Consider the following 26,496-nt stretch of genomic DNA (forward strand, 5'->3'; position numbering starts at 1 on the left):
GTGTGTGTGTATGCATGTTATATACATTGGGGGAAGATGTTCTGAATGAAGTGTGTTTGTATGTGTGTACATGTAGGGTAGTGGGGAATGAGGCTGGACTTGTAGTTCAGTGTTTAAACACCTGCTCTGGGTTCAATTCCCAGTATTTCAGGGGGGAAAGTGTCTGAGATAGCAGTTGAACTTTTCCCAGAAGGATTAGAACTATTGTGGATGGAGTGACTAAGTACATTGACCTTCTATAAAGGAGGAAGTGAACTCTTATTTCAGTCACCATTCCATCCTTCTAATAGATTGTCTTCTGGTTGTTCTCAATGCCATTTAAACTTTTTCCCCTCTTTTTCTAGTTCTGGAAAGTTGGCTTGATTTCACAGGGGAGTTGGAGCCACCAGATCCCCTTGCAAGACTGCCCCAACTTAAACGCCACATAAAACAACTCTTACTTGATGTGGGCAAAGTACAACAAATTGCAACTCTTTGCTCTGTATAACAACGGTAACCACTTGGTGACAAGAATGTGTCTTTCTTCAGTTGAATCACTTTTACTGCTAGGTGGACAGTCAAAAAGCTTACTGTTTGGTCATTTACTGATTTGTGACATCATTAGTATGGCCTCTTGGAAAGAAAATGAAGAACAATTATATCAAGGAAGCTAACATTAAAAATGAATGAACAAGCTGCAAATGATAATGTCATCTCTGCCAAGAATCAATGAGTATAAAGCGAGCTACACTAAAGGAATGGAATTGGCAAGATACTTATAGTTGCTTTCATGAAGCTCAAGTACCTATAGAAAGAATTATGATGTATTTATATAGGTTTTAGAAGAGATATCCATGTTTATAAACCAGCATTTGGCCAAAACCACACTGTAAGGAAATTCAAGTTCTGGAGAGTTCTACACGTTTGCTCTAAGAATTGCCTTCTAGCAGTTGGATCCAGCTGCAAAGAAACTTAGATTATTTAAACTTTTGTAGGATCATGAATTATTTTTTGGGTGATGAATGTATTTTAATCAGAAAACTGACAATGAAAGTCTCACTTTGAGGAAAATAATTGTGGAATTCTAACTTCATTATGAATGTATTTTAAGAAACCCACCAAATAATTGGAATTTATTGCGGGCATTGTGCTCTTTAAAAGTAAAGTGGCTTGCAGAAGGGCTCAATGTGCCAAATGTTGATACTGCTGGAGAGAGGATTTGAATATTGCAGGAATCCTTCCACCTGCCATATGCAATGCCACTAACCCATACAGACCTGTACGCACATGCTGGTGTGCTCTGTGTAGGTGAGTCGTGTATCCAGACTTCAGCCTACATTTCATCCTGGATACACTTGCTGTTTGCCTTTTGAAAAAAACTATAAACCTCAGCTGGGATGAGGAGTGACAAAAATATCAAAATAATCTGTGGCTGTGGATTTTTTTTTTAACTGCTAGTAGTGGAATACTGGAAAAGCTTCATTTCTGAAGACAAATTTTATTTTAAAATATAAATGTACACTCAACAAATTTTAGCTTTGTTCACAAATGGACAGATTTATGAAACCAAAGGCAACTAAGTTGCTTACTCAGCTCTTGCTGGATTTTTGAGCCTAGGTCCTACTGTCTGCCAGTCCTGGTGTGAGTTGTATGCACACCACAGTGCTCCATGTGCAGGTATGCATAAGTGAGTATGCTTGATTAAATAGTCGACATACATATGTACATAATCAACATATTTATATCACACATATCTAGTTTTATTACTATAGATTATACAAATTGGTGGTTAACATAAAATGTTACCTTTTAATAGACTGTTTTTAAAAACTAAAAGTGTATGTACAGGTTTTGAAATTTTTTTAAAAGGGGGAAGAAAAGACTGTTAAGAGGAGGCTATTTGATGACATTACACTTGAATATTTTTTGCCTCATTCTGTTTATCAGTTCTAGCAATCTGTATAAAGGCACTAAAAACTGATAGACAGTGAACTTGAATTTATCTTTGATAAGAATACATGCCACTGTACATTCAGATATTATTTAAATTTGCAAACCACACTGTTTTTTCTGTAAGGTACTGTATGTAAAATTCTATTAAAGCTGTTCCACATACCCTAAAATTTCAGCTTGCCTTTTTGCGGCCTTATGTTTTGAAGTGAGGATTAAAAGAATGTTCAAAACATTGAGAAATTTTTATTGCCTTTTGAGATTTTTCAACTGACAAATGTGCCAAAGATCATCATACATAAAATGTAGTCCTCTGTATTTACTTGTGATACCTAAACTTTGTCAAAGATCCTACTGATGAAAGCTTTAGCAGAAGTCATTGTGGGGTAGTTGCTTAAATTTGCATATTAAAGTAAAAATTAGTGCCTATAACCCATGTGTGGAGTAAATTTACTCATGTTTGTATTTCAAGATTGATACTATGTTGTTGATTTATGTTTAAAAATGATAGCTGTAAATTTTTCCATCATGGCTGAACCCTAAACGTTGAATTTGTGTCTTCTTTTCAGAAATGTAGCCAGTAATGTCCTTAGTCGAAAATAGTGGTGTTGCCTTGGTTCTTGTCATATATGCAGAAGAACTCTGCATTCAGTGATACTCAGCTTCTGAGTTCTAGTGACCTTGGTTAAAATAATGCACAGTGTTGTAGTACAGACTAATAAGTGCTCCTACACAAAGTGTGAAATGTTCCACATGTGGAGTACCAACTGGACTCTGTAAGTGCAAAGTCCATACCTTCATGTAGCAGGGTATCAGGATCACTGTCAAAATACAGGCTCACTAAAAATGCAGTATACAACATCTTCAAGATATGTGTTTAAATTGTATACAAAACAGTAGTGAAGTTCATGTTTAGACCTAAGTCTCATGCCAAGAACATGTCATGATAAAATGCAAAGACTCCAACATCTAAGAAAACACCAAATCCAAAATATTTTTCTCCCCAAGCATTTCTGATAATGAACACTAAACTTCTGTCTTAAAATTCAATCACTTTGTTAACAGCTAGGAAATTGAGTACTTCACTGATGTTGCGTTAAATGCTCCACTCTGCTTATTTGTCAATGACTGGGAATGCTAATGCTTAAGATCGTTAAAGAATATATCAGATTATGTGTACATACCCAGTTCCTATAGAACCAACCAACAATTGGTTAAGGCCCATTATCAGGTAGAGGGCAGAATCTTCTTTGAGAGAATGAATTAACTTTGGAGAAGTAAATACTTGGTGAGAAGTATCAGATAAGATTTGTTTTTCCTTTTAGTCTTACCTAAAATCATTGTATTGAAATACAGCAATGAACTGGAGAAGGTATTTTCATCAAAGATAATGTTTCATTTGCCAGATGGACAAAAGAGAATGAGCCTCGGTGGAGGGATTCCTTCTCATAATTTCTGGCAAATAGAATTTGTACTTCTTTATGGTTGTCTGTGGTTCCACTGACTGTTGAAATAATGTATGTTCTCCTTAAAGGAACTTGTTATTCTTAGAATTTCAGGTAAATCACCTATTCCTAAGTTGTTTCAACTCAATGTTCATACTAAAATGTGTATACTTTACATGTTAAAACTGAAGCATACTACTTCCTCCCCTAATAAACTGAATCTGCTGCCATTGTCACTGTCTTGGTTAATAGCATTCTATCAGTGTATGCTTTAACATAGTGAATTAGCACCTAATAGTCATTTCATCACTATATAAGTGTTTTCTCCAAGCAATAATGATGTCTTCCTCAGGCCTGTTGGAAGTCCATTTTAAGTCATGGAAGTCGGGTCAGTTTGCTTGCCTCTTTCATTCTAGCTTTGTTTTCATTCTGAGTCTTCACTTTGTCACTGCCATACTAGAGAATTACACTTAATAAGTATCTGCTCCATGCTAGACATCGCAAGGCTTCCTATGGTATATGAATTAGTTCTTTCAGACGACAGGTAAGAATGATCATTTTCTAAATAAGCATGGTAAGATTTGTGCATACGTTTGTTCAGTCCTAGCCTGGATAGGAAGTGAATTTTCATGGTCTGTGCAGCTTGTGCTCCTTGGCTATTCTTGTCATTTCAGTTTTCTACTGTAAAACTCCAAGGGAATAATTCATACTCTGTTGTGTCTGTGTGATATGGAATATGTCCAAGCTGACCTAGTTTGTTCTCACATTCATGGCAATAGAGCCTGACTGTTAGGACTGTGTTTATTTCTATCTCTGGCCTTCATATCACTTCTCTGTGTGAAAGATCTTCACTTGTCCATATATCTGTAAATTCTGGCACTTTGTCTTGAGTATCTCTTCCTAAACAAGAAGCAATTCATTGCCAAAGGCAATAGCATCAAACTGAAGAGGAATTCTGCTACTGAGTAATAACTTGCTATACTGAAACAGACACAGATTTTGTAATCTCAGATTTCCTGGTAATTTACTAATAGTATGCTAGTCTGACCTTTGGTTTACGTGTCTATAAATGACAACATACCTAACTTGGAATTTTGCTTTGAGAGTTAAATTATCAAGAAGAATATGACATGAATCAGAAATCACTCATCACTGGGTGTCATCTATGTGCAGGCCATGAAATTAACATGATTGGAGTTGGATAGAGGATAAGATCATGTTCTACAGGCTAATGGAAGCAGTAACACTTTCTTGTGAGAGCCCAGCCAAAAAGAGCAGATAAAGGAAGATAATTATACTTGAAGGTGGTAGAGCAGGGAGAATAGTTGTATATTCATTGAAACAGTGTTCTCTTAAATTAGACTGGAACATCGAGAAAATTTTAAGACATTGAAATTCCTAGTCTCTGTTCTCTCTAAAGTAGAGCTCAAGAAAAGACTTCTGACTATACTTAGTTTATTAGAAACAAGATCTAAGAAGTCAGTAGCAAGAGGGAAGTGAGGGAATGGAAGAGGGAAGGAGAAAGCAAATAAGCAGAATTAAAGACACTACTGTGAGCAATGGACCTTTGATTCTGCCTTTTTAAATCCTAAATGCAGTGTGTAATTTCCAAGTTGTAAATTTTGACATTATATCTAATCACATAGAACATTTTTAAATGCATGTATGTGGTTGAATCCGATGCATCATGGTTGTTTTGTTTTTTACCAACATTATTTTTTAAGGGGCATAGGCAGAATTTTGAGGTAACATGACAAACTAGAAGCTGCCTATATGTGTCCTTAGGAATAAGTCAGAATAAGGAGAAGTGGATGATATCTGATAGGGAATCATGGAAATCCATGTAAGTGATGATAGATGAGTTAAAAGCATGTAGGAGAAGATGGGGAGCATGCTGGGAAATTAAGTATTCAGCAGCACAACTTGGTACAGAGAAGCAGAAGTTTCATAAAAAACAAAAAAACAAACAAACAAAAAAACGTAAGCCAGGTGGCACTAATGAAGAGATAACCTATTATATGGACAGTTTACAGCCCTTACAAGCTTTAAATCCAGTTGCAGATTTTGGTAAGATGATAAATACTCTTGTAGTCAGATCAGCAGCCAAAAAGAATCTCATTCTATCATCCTTGGTGCCATCTTGAGAACTTGTTTAAAACTAACCTATCTTGGGTATCTGAAAAATGGGACAGTAACTGGTCAGCCTGAATTTAACTTGTAGCATCCCATAGGTAAATAACAACCTTAGGAGGCCATTGTGGTGAGTGCTAGCAAGCTGAAAAGCATAATGGCAGAAAGGTATGAACAAACAGTGAACTACACAGGGAAAGATAGCCCTGCCTTTGATGGGGAACAAATAACCCCAGAGTTGATAATACTGAGTCTGAGATTATTGGGAATCAACTTCTAGAACCAACTACTTCCCTTCACTGTTGAAGTCTTGAGAATTTTGAAGATCCGGAAGAGTCATGTCTAGATGACCAACTAGTTTGAAGGTGTCCAACTCAAGCCTTTGCCTCCTGTAAAGATCTTGCACAATACTTGTCATCCACATATACTTTGCAATAGGTTGATCAGAACTTAGAGATTTAAAGTGCAAATACAGTCCTGAGCCTATAGGAATCTTGACTGTAGTAGCTTCCCTCATGCACAAATAAAGGAAGCTACTTAAGTGGGCATGGCTCTGGTAGACTTCAGATGGTTGTGAAGTGCAGACTGAACAACTTCAACTTGCCTTTCCTTGACGTGTGCACCAAACAGTCTTAAATACTAGAGAAGTTAGAAATCACTCTAAAAATTCATCTTTTTTCTTTTTGCCCCCTTTCCCACCCCCTTACTTTTATCAGCCTTTACCTTATTGTCTTAAAAAGAAAAACTAGTTTCTATTTTTAGCCCCTTTCATAATTCTCCTAATTTTGTTGATGGATTGTTTCATTGTTGGCCAATCCCCTGCCTTTTTCTTCTTTGCTCTGCCACTATCACCATTTTTATTATACATTTATTATTTTGACTTCTTTTATTAAAAGAAGCTTTTCTGTAATTTTTATATGCCTCTTCTCACATTTATCTGTTTTTAGGCTTTGTTAATATTAGAAAAGTTTATTTTATTTTTTCTTTTCTAATTGTATATTTTATTCATTTTTCTCAAGCCTTTCTCATTTTTCTTTTTTCTCCATAACAGTCTCACTTTTTTGTTCTTTTTTGACATCCTTCCCTTTCCCTCTTTACACACTTATTTTTAATGCTGTTCCTTTACTATTTCCACGTTTATCTATTTTTTTCAACTTCATAGCACACCATAAGTTTTTATATTTGATGATCATTTTTGATGCATTAATAGGCTTCATTCAAGACTGAGCATATAGTTTGATAGTTACTTTAATAGTTTGCTTTTCTGAACATTGCTATAGCTTGAGCCCTCAAGAGGAACTGCTTAAAAGAAGCCCTTCAAATAAAACTGAACAGATAACCATAACAGCAAATGCACAAAGTATAACATGCAAACATGAAAAAATAGAGCAACCCAACTCCAAAATGTCATGATTCTTCAACTACTAACTCAAATACTGAATTGGGTAAAATGCTTGGTAAATATTTCCAAAGCTTGCTATTAAATGATTAATGGCCTTAAAAAATATACAAATAAGATTATTTGATCTAAGTCACCAACATAGAATGAAGAGGCAAACTGGATGAATATATATATATGTGTGTGTGTGTGTGTGTGTGTGTGTGTGTGTGTGTGTGTGTATGCATATATATATATATATATATATATATATATATATATATGTATATATGTCAATATACTCAAGGAGAGAGAATCTCAGGAATGAAGATTCAAGGAAAGAGCCCACTCACACATCAATAAGGAAAAGAAACAAACTTTTCCACAAGATCTAAGAACTCTAGAATCTATATGGGATAAAAGAACTGAGATTTTAAAAGAATATATTTGATAAAATTATAGTTAAAAATTTAGATATATAGAATAACAAGTGGGCATCTAAATACAAGGAACATTTAAAGACTCCAACATGTCCAAAGGAAAACCTCTCTAAAACATTATAATCAAGATGACAAAAATACAACATACTATTTAAAGCCTTCTCCTTGAAGACTACCTCTCAAAGTTGAATATGCAATGCAAGGTAACAAGAGAGGAAAATACTCAGTAGTCCTAATCAGCTGTGTTGCCCAGGAATCAGAACAATGACCAGCACAGTAAGATATCTCTAAACATACAATAGTGACACTTAACATCTTGACATTAGTTGACAACTGCATAATTGGACTTAAAGCCACTCAACAGAACAGAAATGCCTGCTACTTTAGCCAACTATGTGACTAGTGAGAACATACATCTTCGAGGAGAATGTACCATAGTCACTTTCCTAAGCCTAACTGCATTCTTAATTCTTATCCTTATACTGAAGGATAAATGTAGCTCTTCCCTCTCATCAAATAAACTTTTTTTTTTTTCAGCAAGCAGGCCATTACAGAAAGCAACAGGTCAGAATGCAGAGAATAACAGATTATGGTGTCCAACCATAGTTGGTAAATCTACAATACAACCCTACACTTAAGGCTCAGGGAACATTGTGAAAGAGAACACAGAAGGATTATAACAGGCGGAGGACAGGAACTATGCTGCAAGATTATCTTCTGTTTATAATAGGAAAGCTACACCTATGAAATCTCAACACTGGTTGCCTAAACAAGACTGGAACACTGACAACACCACTTGTCCTTTAGAAATAACATAGCTGTTCTACATGAACTGGCAATAGCTGTATTTACCTACAAAACACCTGCATAACATGATTAAGGCAGTTAAAAATTCTAGAATGGATGGGGGAGAAGCTCCAAAGGCCAGGGAACTATTGGCAATTGATGACTACAGTAATTCTTGAGAAAGAATTACTTTTCTTCGGGAATTTGGACACTGGTAGGTTCCCAATGGATGGCCTCATGCCTCTGTTCATAGGGTTAGCACTCATTGGACTTGATGGGTTTTAAAAAGAGGGGACAAAGTTGGGAGGAAGATGTGATAGAAAATCATGGCAGTAGTTGTAGAGGGGATTGAGGACTGGGTATGTTCAAGATATAGTGTATACATGTACCATATTTTCAAAGAATAATTTTAAAAATACATAGAAAATAGAATAATAAAATACATTTACCATATATAGTACCCCAACTTCTGAATATAAAGAAAATAAAATCACAATTCCAAAGAAGCAACAAAAATTCAATTATCTATTGTCCTCAAGACATACACCTCTTCACAGAAACAGGAAAATTAATCCCACAATTCACAGGGAAACACATCAGGTTCCCAATGATTAAGGTAATTCTTATAAAAAACAACTTGAAGTTATTACAATATTTGATTTTAAATTATATAATAGAGCTATCATAACCAAAACAGTACAGTAGTGGCACAGAAATAGACAAGTAGATTAATGGGATAAAAGAGAGGATCCAGAACTAAAACCAAACCTTTTGCCAACTAGTCTTTGACAATGATGTCAAGAGGACACAATGAAAATACTGCACCCTCTTCATGAGAACAAAAACAAGCAAAACTAAACCAAACAAACAGTAAACAGTTCTTGGGAACTGCATATTCATATTTAAATGAATAAAACTGTTTATTGCTTGCCCTGCATAAAAATTAGTTTTAAATGAATCAAAAACTTTAGCGTAAGACATGAAGAACTGAAAGTGCTAGAGAAAAATAGACAAAACACTTCAGGACCCTATGTATTGCACAGAAAATAAGCTCAGAACTTGGGGCTATATGAAATACAAAAGTTTCTGTACAGCAAAAGAAATATTCATCAGAGGCAGAATGATAGAAGACTTGCCAGAGATGCCCTGATAAGAGAAGAGGATCTTAAATTCAAGCTTATAAAGAAGATAGAGGTCTTTTAAAAGGACATGAATAAATCTCTTATGGAAATATTGGAAAATACATTCAAACAAGTACAGACATTTAAAAAGGAAGCAAATAAACATAAAGAAATACAGGAAAATACAGACAGGTGAAGGATATGAGTAAAATGGTCCAAGACCTGAAAAGGAAAATAAAAGCAATTAAACCCACAAACTAAGGTAATCCTGGAGATGGATAACCTAAGTAAAAGAACAGGAACTACAGATGTAAGTATCACCAACAGAATACAGGAGATAGAAAATACGATAGAATAAATTAATATATTCAAGGAAAATGCAAAATCTAAAAAGTATATGACATATAACATCCATGAAGTCTGGGACAACTTGAAAAGAACAAACCTAAGAATAATAGGTATAGGAGAAGAAGACTCCCAGCTCAAAGGCCCAGAATACTTCTTCAACCAAATCATAGAAAAAATGTTCCTAAGCTAAAGAAAGAGATGCCAATAAAAATACAAGAAGAACACCAAACAGATTGAACCAGAAAAGAAAATCTTCCTGTCACATAATAAACAAAAAGGTAATACGCAAAACAAAGAAATAATATTAAAAGCATAAAGGGCAAAAAATCAAGAAATATACAAAGGCAGAACTATCAGAATTAAACCTGATTTCTCATGAGACTCTAAAAGCTAGAAGGGCCTGGTTAGAGGTCTTGCAAACCTTAAGAGACCACAGATATCAGCCCAGACTACTATATTCAGCAAAACATTCAATCACCATGGATGGAAAAATCAAGATATTCCATGACAATACCAAATCCAAACCATACTTTTTCAGTAGCACAGACCTACAGAGGATACTAGAATGGAAACTCCAACCCAGGGGGGTTAACTATACTCAAGAAAACACAAGAAATAAATAATTTCACACCATTAAAACCAATAGAAGAGAAACACAGAAACATACACACACAAACAAAACCACCACCATCAAAATAAAAGGAAGTATCAATCATTGGTCATTAATATCTGTCAACATCAACAGACACAATTCCCAAGTAAAAAGACACGGGCTAACAGAATGGATGGATACACAGAATCCATCATTCTGCTGTATACAAGAAACGCATTTCACTAATAAAGTTAGTATTTCAGTAAAAGAAAGATTTTATTTCAGTAAAAAGGGCTGAAAAAGAGTTTTCTAACCAAACAAACCCAAGAAACAAGCTGGAGGAGCCATTTTAATATCTAATAAAATAGGCTTTCAACTGAAAGTAAGCAAAAGAGACAGGGAGATGCTTCATGCTCATCAAAGGAAAAAATTCACCAAGAGGATATCTCTACTCTAAACATCTATGTCTCAAATACAAGCACACCTACATTTGTAAAAGAAACATTACTAAAGCTTGAATCACACATTGAACATATTAATAGTGGGAGATCTCAACACCCCACTCCCACTAATGAACAGATCATGGAGACAAAAACTAAACAAAGAAGTAGCAAAACTAACAGAGGTTATGATTCAAATGGACTTAACAGATATCTATAGAACATTTCACCCATATAAGAATATATCTTCTTCTCAGCACCTCACAGAACCTTCTCCAATACTGACTATATAATTGGTCACAAAGTAAACCTCAACAGATACAAGAAGATTGAAATAACCCCATGCATCTTATCAGATCACCATGGTTTAAAGCTGGGCTTCACCAATAACAGAAACAACAGAAAGCCTACTCCATACTTATGGAAACTGAATGAACAACTCTGTATTAAATGATGTCTAGATCAGCGAAGAAATAAAAAAGACATTCTAGAATTCAATAAAAATGATGGCACTACATATCCAAACTTATGGGACACTGTGAAAGCAGTGTTAAAAGGAAAGTTCACTGCACTAAGTACCCTCATGAAGAAATCAGAGAGTTCTCATACTCATGAACTAAAACTACATCTGAAGGCTCTAGAAAATTAAAGAATTAAACACACCCAGGAGGAGTAGATGGGAAGAAATAATCAAACCCAGGGCCGAAATCAATCAATTATAAACAAAGAAAACAATACAAAGAGTCATCAAAACCAAGAGCTGGTTCTTTGAGAAAATCAACAAGATAGACAAACCCTTAGCCAAACTAACTAAAAGGCAAAGAGACAGTACCCAAATTAACAAAATTACAAACAAAAAAGGAGACATAACAACAGACACTGAGGAAATTCAAAGAAGCATTAGGTCTTAGTTCGAATACCTATACTCCACAGAATTGGGAAAATCTCAATGAAATGAATGATTTTCTAAGCAGATACTAATTATCAAAGCTAAATCAACATCAAATAAACCATCTGAATAGTCCTATAATTGCTAAGGAAATAAAAGCAGTTATTAAAAATCTCAAACCAAAAAAGCCCTGGGCCAGATGGTTTTAGCACAGATTTCTACCAGACTTTTAAAGAAGAAATAATTATCAATATTCCTCAAACTATTCCACAAAATAAAAACAGAAGAAACTGCTGAACTCAGGGGCCACAGTCACCCTCATACCCAAACCACACAAAGATAACAAAGAATGAGAATTTCAGACCAATTTTCTTATGAACATTGATAAAAAATAATACTGAATAAAATACTCACAAACCAAATCCAAAACTACATCAAAGACATCATCCAACATGATTATGTAGGCTTCATTCCAGAGATGCAGGGATGGTTCAATACATGAAAATCAACCTAATTTGGCCTTTGAAATTGGATTTGTGGGAGGAATGTAGAAGAATTTGAAACTGGATTTGTGGGAAGAAACTAGAAGAATTTGGAACTGGGTTTGTGGGAGGAAGGTGGAAGAATTTGGAACTTTGAACTTAAAAAGTGCTTAACTACTTTAAGCAGAAATTAATAGACCACTTTGATAGAAGCTTGGGGAACAGAAAGCTGAGAGCGCACAGACAGTGGAGTTCCAGCTCAAGAGACGTCAGAAGGGAATAGTAAATCTATTAGAAGTGGGTCTGTCCAAAACGTATGACCACATTCTGTTCTGAGAACTTTAATGAGAACATTTTTAAAAAATGATTAATTTACTTGGTGGAAATTTTTCAAGAAAGCAGAGTATTTATGTGGCATAACTAAGGATTGCTGCGTCTATGTAAGTTTACAATGAAAAAGAGCCAAGAGTTGGGACAGAAATATTTAAAAGAAGCAGTGCCCTTTGCAGAAGATAAGAGCTTGAGCAAGTTAAAAGTTGCTGCCAGAGTGTGTGAAGGAAAAGAAGCTACATAGTTAAAGAGAAAAATCTTGTTCTCCACATTTCCATAGTAGGAAATGTACAAGCCTTACTCAATAAAGGCTCCTACTTATAAATGCAGAAACTGATTTGAAAGAAGGGAACCCAAACTGTGAAAATAACTGATTGAGTCCCTCAGAACAACATCCCAGGGAGGTGTTTCCTAGAGTCAGCACACAGGGCTGATAGAATTATGGTCCAATTATGGTCTCTGATGGACATGAAGCTGTGAAGAAAACATAGTGGAGACCCCAGGATGATAAAGATTCCAGGGCTATGGGATCTTCTACTGAGGAAAGATTCAGGTATGGGGTAGACTTGCCCAAGAGAGATGTTATGTATGCTACAGGCAGCAAAGCTAGAGTCCCCTTTGGAACTTACACAACTATATCATGAACCTCAGGTGCTGGTTATGGGTCTTCATAATTTAGTTTTTTCCCTGCTAGATTTTAATATTGCTATTAGTTTGAGCATTCCTTGTTTGCCTTCCATATCCCCCTTTGGAATAGTAATGCTTTCTTTTTACCATTATATATTAGAAGTATGTAACTTGGTTTTTCATTGTAGTGGGGTTCACAGTGCCTTCAGTCTCAGAAGATAATTTAGACATTTAAATAGTGTTGGAACCATTACAGATTGTTGAGAGTTTTGAATTTTGACATAATGCATTTTCCATTATGAGATGGCCCTGAACTTCAGTGAACAAAAGATAGAAGGTTATGACCTAAACATGGAACGTTTGAGTGCCAGTTTGACAGTGAGTTGGCCTGTAATAATTTATATTGATTGTCACCATGACAAGACCAAGAACGACTGGAAGGAATCCTCTGGGCATGTGTTTGAAGGATTCCCCTGATTAGGGGTTCCTATCAGCAGGTTGGGTCCTAGACTAGTTAAAGCGGGGAAGGGAACTGATCGGCAGCATCTATTTATCTGTCTACTGCCTGATTATGATGCAGTGTGAACAGCTGCCGAATATTTCTCCCACCAACCCTTCCCTATCCCAATGGACTTCCTCTCAAACTGTAAGTAAAAATAAACGCTCTATCCTTCAAGGTGTTTTATCAGGTTATTATATCATAGCAATAGGAAAAGTAACCAATGCTTATTATGCATAATCATTCCTGATTATGTAGTTATTAAAATTATTCTCTTTTCCCCCAAATTTAGAGATTACTAGGAGTAAGAAATGAAATTGAGATGAACCCTGTAACACTGCTGAAATTGCCAATTAACCACAGGTTGGTTACATGTACCCTAAAATTTACACATGGTACATTTTCTCTTACTAATGTATATGCAGTTATAGACTTAGGATAAGCAAAGATCTCAGGAGCCATAATGGGACAAGCTAATAACTAGCTGGTGATCATCCTAAAATGGCTTGCCATGGATTATTATATAATCTGCAACAACTGAGTCCTTTTTACTCAGCAAGGCTGTAAGGGACTCATTTTAGGAAAGATTCCTGCTATTAATATGCTTTTCCTATTATTATTAAACAAATATAACAATCACTAAGTAATAGCATACCCTTTGGAGCAGATCTCTGCAGATCCACAAAAACATACTGTCCTTGTAGTGATGCTATGTAGACAAATAAGTCTTCTTAAGTCTTAATGGTGATCCTATAAGAATTCCTAAAATTATATCAATGATTAAGCTCTTTTATAGTGGGATTGCTATTAGGTCCCTTTCTGATAGTCAAATCTGCAATGAGAACTCACCAGTTTCCCAGGTGTCATCAGTTAATTGCTCTTAGATAGTAACCAGACTTTTTCCTACTCAGGGCACATTCCAAGAGGCTGTAAAACAATTAACCAAAGGTCATAAAAAGAGAATTAATGATTTATTATAGGTGCTAGTACAGGAGGTAAAATATTGGCTGAGTTTACTTACACAAAACTTCACTAATAACTTAGTTATAGTTTTAAATCTTCAGGGAACAACCTAGTTATAGTTTTAAACCTTCAGTGATCCTGTGCAGCTAAACAAAGATGATGGATGGTAAGCCAGATAATTACTCCTAATGGATATGCATGTAAACATTCTCTGTTGTAAACTTCTATTTCAATTTATGATTTGATTTTTGGTGTGACCTTGTGATGACCGTTGTAACATATGATCATGTTTTCTGAAAGACCTATAAGTACTGAGGACAAAGAGATGAGAGGCAGATAGAATAGAGATAGAATAGAATTTTTTCCCTTTCCCCAGATAGAGTAGAATTTTTCTCTTTTCCACTTATGATCTTTCCACTTTTCCCTTTAGATAGCTTTTATAGGAAACTTTTAACAACTTAGTAATAAATGCTATAACCACATCTCTAAGTGTCATTTCTTCCTGAGACTTCCAACTAGCAGGGTGAAAGTTAGAGCCCAGCAGTTCTTGCCGATATAGAACAAAGACCACATTGCCTAATCCTCGCTCTTAATCATCTATCTAACTCAGCAGTCTTTTACCCTCAAAAGGAGCAAGAAAATTTTTGGACTTTTTAGAAGTTATCATCAGCATTTCAGTACAGGTCAGAGAGCCAGAAAGCCCTGAGACCCTCAGACTTTAAAGCCATCACTAGAGTCCTACCCTGTGCCCCTGCCACTACACTCTCTGGGCCCAGAGGCTCTCGGCACAAAAAAATATCCAACAATGGATGAAGATGGGAAGAACGGACATCCTTGGTTTATTTCTTCCTAGAAAAATGCTAGTCTTGCACCACTGAGTGAGATATTATCCACAAGTTTTGGTATGTGCCTTTTTGAAACATAGATTTAAATGTCTCTTAATTCTTACTTTGGTGAGAAGTTTTTATTATAAAAGTTGGATTTTTGTAGTTGGACTATTTTGATGTTGAATTTCAAAAACTATCCATGTTTGTCTTTATCCTCATGTAAATGGTCATATCTATTTGTCTTTCATCATGATGCATTTTATGTTGTTGAAAAACATCAGAGCCATATAGTCCAAGGCAACAGCAAATATGGAGCATGGATTCAGATGGCTGCCCATGGAACTAGTGAGAGAAAAATTGTTAAGTACATTCATCTTCACTCTACTTCATGGTGCTCTGAGAAGAAATGGAAATCAAGATGCTGAAGACAGGAAATTCACCTTTAATCAGACTGATTTGGGAGGCTGTTACCATTAAAACCTCTACATTTAGAAGAAATCTATTAATTCATTTATAAGCACATCACTCTAAGAGATTATTCAAATAGTGCTAGCATATGGCCATTGTATATTTGATTTTTAAATACAAGTTAAGATATTCCTAGTTCTTGGTATAGTGAACATTTTTTTTATTCCTAGTCTGTGTGGTCTTGCAGAAAATGAATCATTAAATTGTTTGTGAGCAGGACTCCTCCATCCTTTTAGTGGGAATGGGTACAGCCTTTCTCCTGTCAGGTGGAATTGGAATTTTTTTGTTCCAGTATCCAGTGATCTGTCACTGTTGTGCATAGGAGTTCAGCCTTCCTTTGCCCTCTCTTAGTGTCCCCCTAATAGGAGACTCAGAATGTCCCCCATATGGTCCTAACTGGCACCTCAAGAAGATGTCTTGGATACTACAGGGTGTGGGGATGGTCTTGATCCTCTTCTAGACTGATTCTGATACCACACTGGTGGAAAAGGAGTGACATCTTATCGGTCCGCTGAGGGCCCCACTGATTCTAGAGAGAGGGGAGTTCTGACTGCCAGCTGGGTAGATCTCCTGACTCCTCCTGTGTTCTCAGGCCCATCTATCAAGAGCCTGGGGAACTTCTCACAGAGTAGCAAGAATGGAACCAGAGAGGGGTCCTGACCCCTCACTTGCCTTTGATGGCTCAGGGATGACTGAGTGAAATTTTTCTGTGATGGCTATTATTGCCCAAAGCTTAATTTCCGCAAGTCTCTGTCTTGCCAGGCTGGCCCCTATTCGCTTTTGAAGCTTTTCTAGTTGGTTGTTCAGCTTTTATCTGTGTCCGAAGGCATTTGTGATTTGCAAGATTTTCATGTGAGATTGAAATTAAAACTCGCGGGTTTTCTGCCACATGCTCCTCTGGTCCTAAAGTGTGTGGCTAATCTTCCGTGATCCATTCTCTTTCTGTGTCCTCTTATGTTTGTTCACAGGTGATGTCCACAGCATAAGCCACTCTTAGGAAGGACAGGAAAAAGCATCTCTACCCCATCTTTCTGGATATATAAATTGAGTGCAAAAATGTCTGTGGGCAGCAGACTCTGGGTGTGGGAAGTTCTTCCTCCTGTGAAGAAGAAAAGGAAGGATGTGGCTTTGAGTACAGGGTGGGTGTGTGGGAAAGAGGTAAAGGCTGTCCCTTGGAGGAGCATAGGCCCAGCAACACCAATACTGTGGCAGATGGAAGTAGGGAAAAGAGGGCTAGCAAGCAGTTCCCTATGAGGGTTATAGGCATCGGTGGACTCAGAAGTGAAGGTGTGTGATGTAACATCCCCCCGTGTACCATGACTGCATTTTCCTCATATCTGTAGCATATCTAATTGTACACAGAGACCCTGTATTAGGGAAAGAATGAGACAAAGGGGGAAATCTAAGCTGTTGCATTCAGAACCAAGGAGTTCCTGTGCCAATGAGAAGGAACCCTCTACTAGAGTGATGGAGGTCTTAGTCATACATGGAAGCTGATGCAGTTACTGGGGAAGCCGTGTTCTAAGTCTCAGTGGAGAAAAGTACAGCAGTGGTGAGGAGCTGAGTCATTGTGAGGAGACAGCTTCACATGGGGATACTGAAGGTCCTGCTCTGCTCTACTGCTTAGGTAGAAAAAAGCCCTCTTCTGGTGAGGCAGGACAGCTCTGGTGTAGACTGAAGGCCACTCTGTTCTGTCCAATACTGAGCTCACTCTACCCACTTCAGTGGTCTCTCAAGTGAGTTTGGGTAGAGAGCACCTGTCCCTCTCCCCTAGAGCCTCTTTATTCATGGGCTGTACCCAAAGGTCCTGAAGCACCAGATCCAGTGGAGCAAAGACACCTCAGCGAGGATCAGACCATGTCACCTACACTCCACTGCTTCTCAGGGTTAGAGCCAGGCACAGTGACTAAGCACTCAGCCAGCCTTGGCTAACCTGGGGCATGGTGAGAAGCAGGAGGAGCAGTGGGTCTGTGACAAACCTCTTCACCACTATGTTCGACTCCCTAAGGCACATCAGGTTTGAAAACTCTGCAAATGGAGTCATGCTGTACCGCACAGAGATGTGCTGCTCTAACAGAAAAGGTCCCGGTGGCCATCAGAGCAAGGGGTCACCAGGGCCCTTACAGTGTGGGCAGCAGGCTCTGGGCATGGGAAATTCTTCCTCCTGAATTTCAGGTTGTACCACAAAGCTTCTTGAAACATCTTTGCTGAAAAAAATGTCTTAGGTAGTTGTTCTTCCAAGTTGTTCTAAGGACACTGTTCTTCAGATTCTGCTATGCTCCTCCTGCACTCCACCCATGAGACATCATTCACTGGCCTCTGCCCTTTGTCCTGCCCTGAGTTCTGCATATTTGTCATTATCTCACACAATGATGCCCTTTGCACACTGGGAAAATAACAACAGCAATGGTGATGGCGTGGATGAGCCACCTTCCTCAATTCTTTGTTTTCTCTCTTGAAGAGACCCTGCCAATGAGTAGGCATGCATGGCCACTGTCTTCTCAACTTTGTTTTGAAGAAGGAACTGGGGCTCAGGAATAAGAATCACTTTCATAGATTACACAGGGGCAGCTGGGAAAGAGAGAAGCCGATCCTGACATGTGGGCCTTATGGGTAAAAGAATCCCACTTCCTGGCTCTGCTAGCTTGGCTTGGCAGGGTTAGGTCCCCAGAAAAGGGGGACTAGAGAAAGGTGTGCACATATGCATGTGTGCTCATGCATGCAAGAATAGGTATGTGAGGTATACTTGGGTTCCTTCAGTACAATTCTGCATTCAATATTAATGAGAGCAGAATTTCTCTGTTTTGTTTTCTGCCATGGCTTCATTTTCTAGAATAGTGCTTACAGATGTTAGCTCTAAAGTAATACTGAAGGGAAGGAAGAAGGAAGAAAAGAAGGAAGGAAAAAGGGAGGGAGGGAGGGAGGGAGGGAGGGAGGGAGGGAGGGAGGGAGGGAGGGAGGAAAGAAGGAAGAAAGGGAGGAAGAAGGAGAAGAGAGCAGAGGAGACAGTAAGGGGATCAGGAAGAAGATGGGGTATTTTATTTTTCACAATTTTACGACTGAACTCTGTCACCCCTAAGGGTACAGACTCCTGACATTTGCCTGTAAAGAGAAATTTTAATGTCAACTTCACATTCCTTGTCCCCATAGCCTTGAGTGGTCACCCTACTGACCACTTGAGTATTCTTACTGGGAGCAGACTCAAGTAGAGGGAGTTGCTGTGACTGGCAGAAAAAAACAAAGTGAGCCACTGCCCTGTCAAGTGTCCTTGAACAGGAGAGCACTGCTTGCCACTGTGCTATAAAGGCTCCCTTACAAAGGGACTCCGAAGAAGGGACATTGCTCCTACCCCTTCATCCCAGTAGGGGACAGGATGATGGCCCTAGTCCTGTGGGTCTCTACTTTGTTGAGCTCAGTCTGCCTGGTAGCAGCCAACATCTTTGGTAAGTTCTACAGCTGAGGCCATGAGTTTGGGGAGGGAGTTTTCAGTCATGTGGTTCAGCCAGGCTCTGGCCAGGGGGGCCCTTAAACCTGCCTGATCTCACCTAACCTCACGAATGCCCAAAGGCTAGATATTTGCTCTTTGTTGTTCAGATCAAAGAGGTTCAGAGGGGTGAGCCAAATTGCCCGAGGTCCCAGAGCTAGAAATTGATAGAGTCGAGATAAATAAGCTGGGAGAATGAGGATGTAACCCCATCACCTCCCAGGGAAGTACAGATGATCAAATGAGCTAATCCTATGCTGGCGATGGAAATAATGGTTGTCAGTAAGACCAGGAAGGTAAAGGCTGTGCCTGTGTCTGGGGTGGGAATGGGGCAGGAGGTGAGAGGCAAGCCTGCATCCTTCTTATGTGTCATTTCCCTTCAGAGTACCAGGTAGATGCACAGCCACTCCGCCCCTGTGAGCTGCAAAGGGAGAAGGCCTTTCTGAAGCAGGCTGAATATGTTCCACAGTGCTCGGAAGATGGCAGTTTCCAGTAAGACTGGCTTTATTAGGAGCTCCAGGGTCCTAAAATACCCTAAAGAACCTCTCACATTTTGTCCCTGTAATCCACAATTGTATGGATTGAGTTCCTCAGATTACTGAGCTATGCTGTCATTTGTGGGGGGAGGGCACCTTTTCCATCTTCCCACATATATACTTTGTTGGACAGACTCCCCATTGGGGGCTCTCCCCCAAATCTTGCTGAAACTTTATCTTAATTGCTTTACAACATTGTGTGTAAGACCTTTCAGTAAAGCCCAGATAGAGGTAAGGGTACTTACTCCAAGGCACCCGTCCCCCAGTTCTCTGTTGGGCAAAACGGGAACAGCCTGTTACTTGGGCAACCCTGTTTTCATAGCCTGCCTGGACTGCTAGGGCATTTTCCTCCAGAGAACTCTTCTTTGAAAGGGGCTTTTGCAGGTACCCTGACAAATCGTAGGTCCTGGGACTATATTCTTCCATGTAGAGTGAGGTTAGAGTCTAAATTTCTCTTCTCGATGGAGCAAGAGTCCTTATTCCCCTCTGCCGTGCAGTCACATGCAGGGTCCTCATCTCTAGCTATGGAATACCCACCCTGGTTCTGTATCTTATTCGAGCTTCCTGGAGGCACGATCCACTGGCTAATTCTAGTTAGAACTTCTGCTGCAGATTCAAGATTGTGAGGGAGGAGTTAAGAAGTATCCCTCCTGCTGCAGATTCAAGATTGTGAGGGAGGAGTTAAGAAGTATCCCTCCCTTTTGCCAGCTTTGTGTATGTTTCTCTCTCAAGTTTCAGGCCTGCCTTGTTTCCAGGAAAATCTTGTGTCTCCTTCACCACCTTCTACCCCAAGCCATGCTGCAACTCTCGTTGTTGCCTTCCCTGCCCTAGGAACTCACTGCATGGCCTTGTGTAATCACAACTCTGGCTTTTCTGTGACTTGCTAGCCTCTGGCCTCCGTGAGCTGGAGGCAGAATGTGCCTTCAGATAGGCATTATGGGAATCACATGATATTTCTCTCTTCAGGACGGTCCAATGTCAAAATGATGGCCAGTCTTGCTGGTGTGTAGATTCTGATGGCAGGGAAGTACCTGGCAGCAGGCAGCTGGGGAGGCCAACAGCCTGTGAGTAACAAAGGCATCCAGTGGAACAGGGGTCATTATACTGGGACACCTCACATCTAGGGACGAGCACTAGGCTTAAGTAAGTGAATTGGGCATGTCTCCCTAAGGGCTGCTAGCTTCTCATCATTGAATATGCAGAAGATCCAGTTTCCTAAAGACCACTATAAAAAAAAAAAAAAAAAAAAAAAAAAAAAAAAAAAAAAAAAAAAAAAACATATGAGACACTCAAGCCTAGTCAGTAGCTAGCAAGTGCTTCCCAAGAGCCAGCCACTGTTCCAGCACTGAGTCAATTATGACCAGTAGACATCGAAGGGTTCCAGGCAAGGTCAGCACTCAGCAAAGTTCTATCCCATGGTGAAAGCAAGGCTTAAAGGGATGCTCTTTTTCCGTAGATGATAGCTCTATCTGAGTCTTTGGTTTTATGTGACTAGCATGGCTGGTTTGGGGACCCTAACAGTCCTTCATACTCTCTGACATCATGACCTTAACCAAAGTCACCTGTTGTCTCTGATTTACACACACCCAACTCCAATATGCAAACTGAACAGAGACCCTGCTTCACCCAGGCAATGCGATAAGCTTGGTGCATGGTAGCTATTCCCTTGGAGCAAACACAAACTGGCTTTTCCTCCCACATCTGGAGGGAGGCAGCTGTCTTCTCACTTGTAGAGAGGAAGAGAAGTGCAGAGTAGTGACGCAGCTTTTCAGGTAACACAGAAATCCTGAAGTCAGATACTCTGTTAACCTTACCAGGAGCTCCTCTACAGTGCCAGGGCACTTGTGAGAGCCATCTCGCTCCAACTCAGTCTCAAGATGTCAGAGCCTTCTGAATGTTTGGCTGAATGTTCCCCGGGGAGAAAGGGTCCTCCTGGGCTCAATCTTAATCCTTCGTGCTCCCCGATAGCCCTCTGCTGATGCTTTTCTTTGTGCCCCAGGTCTGTCCTTCTGCCAGCTACACAAGCAACAGATCCTGCTGAGCAGCTACATTAACAGCACAGATGCTCTCTACCTTCCTCAGTGCCAGGATTCAGGGAACTATGCACCAGTGCAGTGTGACCTGCAGCAAGTGCAATGCTGGTGTGTGGACACAGAGGGGATGGAGGTGTACGGCACCCGCCAGCGGGGCAGGCCAACACGGTGTAAGTGTCACTGTTATGGGCACCAAAATCCCTGGGTTGAGCTACAGTTTGACTCCCCACAAATCACATGGCTCACAAAATAGAGTGCCTGGCTTTTGATGGAGAGGAAAACTGTCACAGAGGCAGTTGCATGACTTTAGGTCATTCCGCGCATACTTTTTTTTGCTGGCTGACAACTGTAAGCCCAAACACAATGCCAACAAATGCTTTGTGAGCCTTCAGTGGCCTATTTGGGGCACTAGTGGGCTTCCATGGGTCACATGGGTAGCATAAGTACCTACATATGTACCTACCCATGCATAAGAATGGAACAGCTTTGCATGAATATGTTTAGGTCCGCGGAGCTGTGAGATACGAAGCCGTCGTCTCCTCCATGGAGTAGGAGACAAGTCGCCACCCCAGTGTGCTGCAGATGGGGAGTTTATGCCTGTCCAGTGCAAGTTTGTCAACACCACAGACATGATGATTTTTGATCTGATCCACAACTACAACAGGTAAGGACCCTCAGGGGAGGGGGGCCACTCAGGTTCTCCTTGGCTCTTCAAGATTATGTTTGCATCAGGATCTGGGAGTGTCACGTGTCACGTGTAGCATGGCTCTCATCTGTCATTGACAGGCAAGTTCAGCCTGTCAGCAGCACTTTTAACAAAGCCAGCTGGGACAAGCTATTGAAATTACAATTACATGCTCTTTGTCAGTGAAGAGACACCACGGCTCTTATAAAAGGAGGCATTTAATTGGGGGCTTGCGTACGGTTTCAGAAGTTTAGCCTATTATCATCATGGTGGGAAGGATGGTGGCATGTAGGCAGATGCTGGAGCAGTAACTGAGAGCTGCATCCTGATCCATAGGCAGAGATCGAAAGAGTGAGAGAGAAAGAAGGTAGGAAGGAGAGCGAGGGAGAGCAAGGGAGAGAGGGAGAGTAAGGGAGAGAGACTGTGGAGAGCAAGGGAGAGAGACTGTGGGCTTGGCACGGGCTTTTGAATCCCCAAAGCCCACTGCCAGTGATCCACTTCCTCCAACAAGGCCACACCTCCTAATCTTTTAATAGTGTCATTCCCTGGTGATCAAATCTATGAGTCTATGGGGGCCATTCTCACTCAAACCACCACATACATGGACTCTGTGCCTCACCAGCCCACCACGTAAATGAAAACACTATGGAGAACGACGTATCTCAGTATTTATTGCATTGTTCTCCATCCTAGCAGAGAACTGAGGGGGAAAGTGACCACTCATCCAACAGGGAGAGCTGCTGATTAAATGTAATACACCACAAATATTCGTATGGATGCTCAAATATGGCACCAGAGCTGGAGAAGGTGACTTGAACAGGGTTCCGAAGTCTGTTATACTAACTCAATCTAAACGGGCAGGACAAGGGCAGAAGTTAATTACTCAAAACAAATAGCAAAAAGGTTCTTTATATGTACGCACATGTGATCCTATGATCAGATGAGCATGCTAGGTCTGGGTAAAACCAAAAGCAGAGGGTAAGGTGAAGTTATTGAGGGCCACTTGGAGATAGGGGCTGCAGTGCAAGAGTGGACAGAAGGATCCCCATCAAAGGAAAAAGAGATCATTAAAGAGCATGGGTATGATGATATGCACATACTTCTGTAAGTTCAGTATGTGTGTGCACTTGTAAAAGACTTTCCTGTTTAAATAACAAACATAAAATGAGAAGCATCTATATACTCGGACCCACATATACAGAAGGTATTTGGCCACCCTAGAGCACCCAATGATTGTAAAAGAAGGGCCATGAAGACTTTAAATGACATTAGATCATTCTGAATACAAAGAAAGAAAGAAAGAAAGAAAGAAAGAAAGAAAGAAAGAAAGAAAGAAAGGAGGAAAGAAAGAAAGAAAGAAAGCACCAGCTTGTGTGAACACTGCTATGGATTCTTTGGGAGAACCTGAGCCTCCATGTGGCCGCCTTCCAGAACAGCCAGTTTCTGTGTGAGAAAGAATGTTCCCATGTGTTGTGCCAGAAGGGTCACAGACCATGCCCCAAGTGCTGGTCCCACAGACAAACTTGATCTGAGTTGCATAATACCTTAGAAGCTTGGCAGTTTCATTAAATCACATCCTGAAAGGTTTCCACAAAGCTCAGTATCAGTGATTTCAAACCTTCAACCTAAACACAAAATGCGTAGTGTGGTTGTAAATACTGAGGTTTGGAGGTTGGATGTATTTGTCTATGTGGTCAAGAAGCTAGCTTTGAGCTACCTGCTTTGTACCAAACCCTCCTGTGTCCTAGGTCCCTCGGAGTTTGGCCACCACACTCCCCTGACAACTTTGTTTCCAGAACAATCCTGCCCCGTAGCCTTTACCTCTGCCACCTTCAGTCTTCAACTGCCTATACTTTGCAACGTTACCCGATCACTTACCGTCCCAGAGCCTCCTCAGTGTTCTCTGCAGGGAAATGGAAGCTTGTGCTAAATTTACGGGGCCAAGGTTAAGCTCTCCCAAAACTTCACTTATGAAACCACTGAGAATATGTATCATACCAACGTGATCATCTGCAGGGAATTCTCGTGCTTCACCCAGTTTTAGAAAATGTAGGTTAGATCCCCCTCCCCCACCTCCAGGCGACGACAGATTAGCTTAACTGGGAGCACAGGACCATCAGGCAGCACAACTCACCAAATGCTCACCTACTCTGTGCAATCCAGGCATCCTCAGTTCACATCCAACTGAATTCTAACTGTATCCAAGGTGTTTTACAGATTTCAGCTTTAAGACAGACATAATTAGAAAGTGTAGTCTGGAAGACTTTAAAGAGCTCACTCTGGGATACATGGTAGGCTTTAGGGGTGTATAGAAAATTGTCACTTGTCTGTTTTTATATGATTCATTTCTCTTCTCATACAGCACAAGGCACAGAGTCTTCCACATAGTGAGTCTACAACCCCAATTTAGAGATTTGGTGATTGCATTAAAGATCTTTACAGGGGGCAAGTAAGTTGAGATTGAGGCTCAGTTCACAGGTAATACCACAAGAGGGCAGTCTAGTTAAACACAAACGTTGAGAATCAAGTACTCACTGTTAATGCAAACAAAAGCAATCACTTCTGAAATGGGATCTCTCTCTCTCTCTCTCTCTCTCTCTCTCTCTCTCTCTCTCTCTCTCAAGCATATCTTTGAACAACTTCTGCTCTGGAAAGGTCATGGGAACGATTGGGTGGTTGATTATCAAAAGCCCAGGGGTAATCAGGAATTTTCTGTTACTATGTAGATCTGGCTGCCCCAGGCCCAGTGACTCCTTTGGGCCAGCGGAAGGAGCTGTAGAATCCTCATGCAATAGGCCCAGATCACCTGTGGTTGACAGATATAGGACAGCCAGGTGCAGTTGGGTTTCAGATAAGCAATGGGTAATTTGTTCTGTATGTCCTTGACATTGCCTCAAATATTTGAAGGCCTGGGAGTAGGGTGAGGATTCGAGTTGGTAGGACATTGCATAAACACCACCAGATTCCCAGACTTTAAAAAGAATGAGCCAGGGTAGGAAAGAGCAGAGTGGATAATGAGATTGCACTGAGTACCAAGTTTTGAGAGGATGATGGTGGCTCCATGTTAGGAGGGCATAGCGCTTGGGAGGCGGAGCTGTATTGGAGGCATATCTATCACACAGAACTTTGGAATGTGGGGAAGAAACATTTAGAAGCGCAGGAGAGGAGAGTCAGGGATTACTCCTTTCTGAGTAGATTTTTGAAAATAGTTTTGGGAGGGAAATCTTTGGAAATCTACTTCCTGGGTCTTAGAGATGCTGGGATTCAGGAACAGTTCTTCCCAATCCCCTGTGAGGTCTTAATATGCTTTGCTATGATTCGTGATTGAACTTGACCATTGTAGGTTTTCTCTATGAGGACAAGGCATTACTCACTATAGCAACGTGATTATCACGACGTGATAGCAAGTAGCCATTCTGGCTCCTTTGGATTGTTCGTTTTCTTTATGGCCTCGGTCTGGTCACAGCTGTGGGACTCTGTCTTACCCTGTAGAACTTGAAGCAGCCCTTATCACTAATTTCTATGCTTGCCCTGCCTGCTTAGTAGCAACAAGCCTCACCTAAAATGCCCTAGTACACCTGTTATCTTTTGGAGAGAGTCAGGAACACCTTGACATGTACTGAAGCATCATAATTGAAATAAGGGAAGACTATGAGGAAATCTTCACAGGCAGATCACCTAGTCACCTTCAAGACCACCTATGGTGGCCAATTTGACTCGTGTGCCATGTTATGCTGTGTATGGCTCTCTCCTAAAGACTATTTGCCCCAGCCCAGGAGAGAATAAATACACTGTTAATTTACTAATACGTTAGTTGTGGGTTAAGTTTCTGAAGGACTGCTCATGAGAAGAGTTAGAGAATCTAATGTTGTGGAGAGTGTTGCAAGGTACCCAGAGGCATGGATGGTACTATGGAAACAACAAGGTTCCATCCAGCCATTCAGATTCCACGGGGCTTTATTTGTAATCTAAGTCTGGCGTAGCTGAATCTGAGTGCAAACTCACAGATGCCTAAACTTGCCCCAACTCTAGGATTCTCATTTTCATTTTACTAAGCGTGTTTG

The 26,496-nt window shown here is 40.0% G+C and overlaps 2 protein-coding genes across 8 annotated transcripts in view; both read left to right on the forward strand.

Moving 5' to 3' along the window:
• Phf20l1 (PHD finger protein 20 like 1) overlaps positions 1-3,610 on the forward strand; it is a 70,816-nt gene extending 67,206 nt beyond the window's left edge. For all 7 annotated transcript variants that reach the window (XM_034516050.2, XM_034516051.2, XM_034516045.2 and 4 more), the window contains one exon: positions 345-3,610. In XM_034516050.2, the coding sequence (XP_034371941.1) occupies positions 345-487 (143 nt within the window). In that variant the 3' untranslated portion in view covers positions 488-3,610. The remainder of the gene's footprint in view (positions 1-344) is intronic.
• Positions 3,611-19,070: 15,460 nt separating this feature from the next.
• The window catches only part of Tg (thyroglobulin), a 178,488-nt gene continuing 171,062 nt past the window's right edge, over positions 19,071-26,496 (forward strand). Inside the window, exons 1-5 of the mRNA XM_034516550.2 lie at positions 19,071-19,137; positions 19,562-19,670; positions 20,681-20,778; positions 21,714-21,917; positions 22,252-22,411. Coding sequence (XP_034372441.2) covers positions 19,071-19,137; positions 19,562-19,670; positions 20,681-20,778; positions 21,714-21,917; positions 22,252-22,411 — 638 coding nt within the window. The remainder of the gene's footprint in view (positions 19,138-19,561; positions 19,671-20,680; positions 20,779-21,713; positions 21,918-22,251; positions 22,412-26,496) is intronic.

The sequence above is a fragment of the Arvicanthis niloticus genome, chromosome 13, assembly GCF_011762505.2.
Source record: "Arvicanthis niloticus isolate mArvNil1 chromosome 13, mArvNil1.pat.X, whole genome shotgun sequence".
NCBI classification, from domain to species: domain Eukaryota; kingdom Metazoa; phylum Chordata; class Mammalia; order Rodentia; family Muridae; genus Arvicanthis; species Arvicanthis niloticus.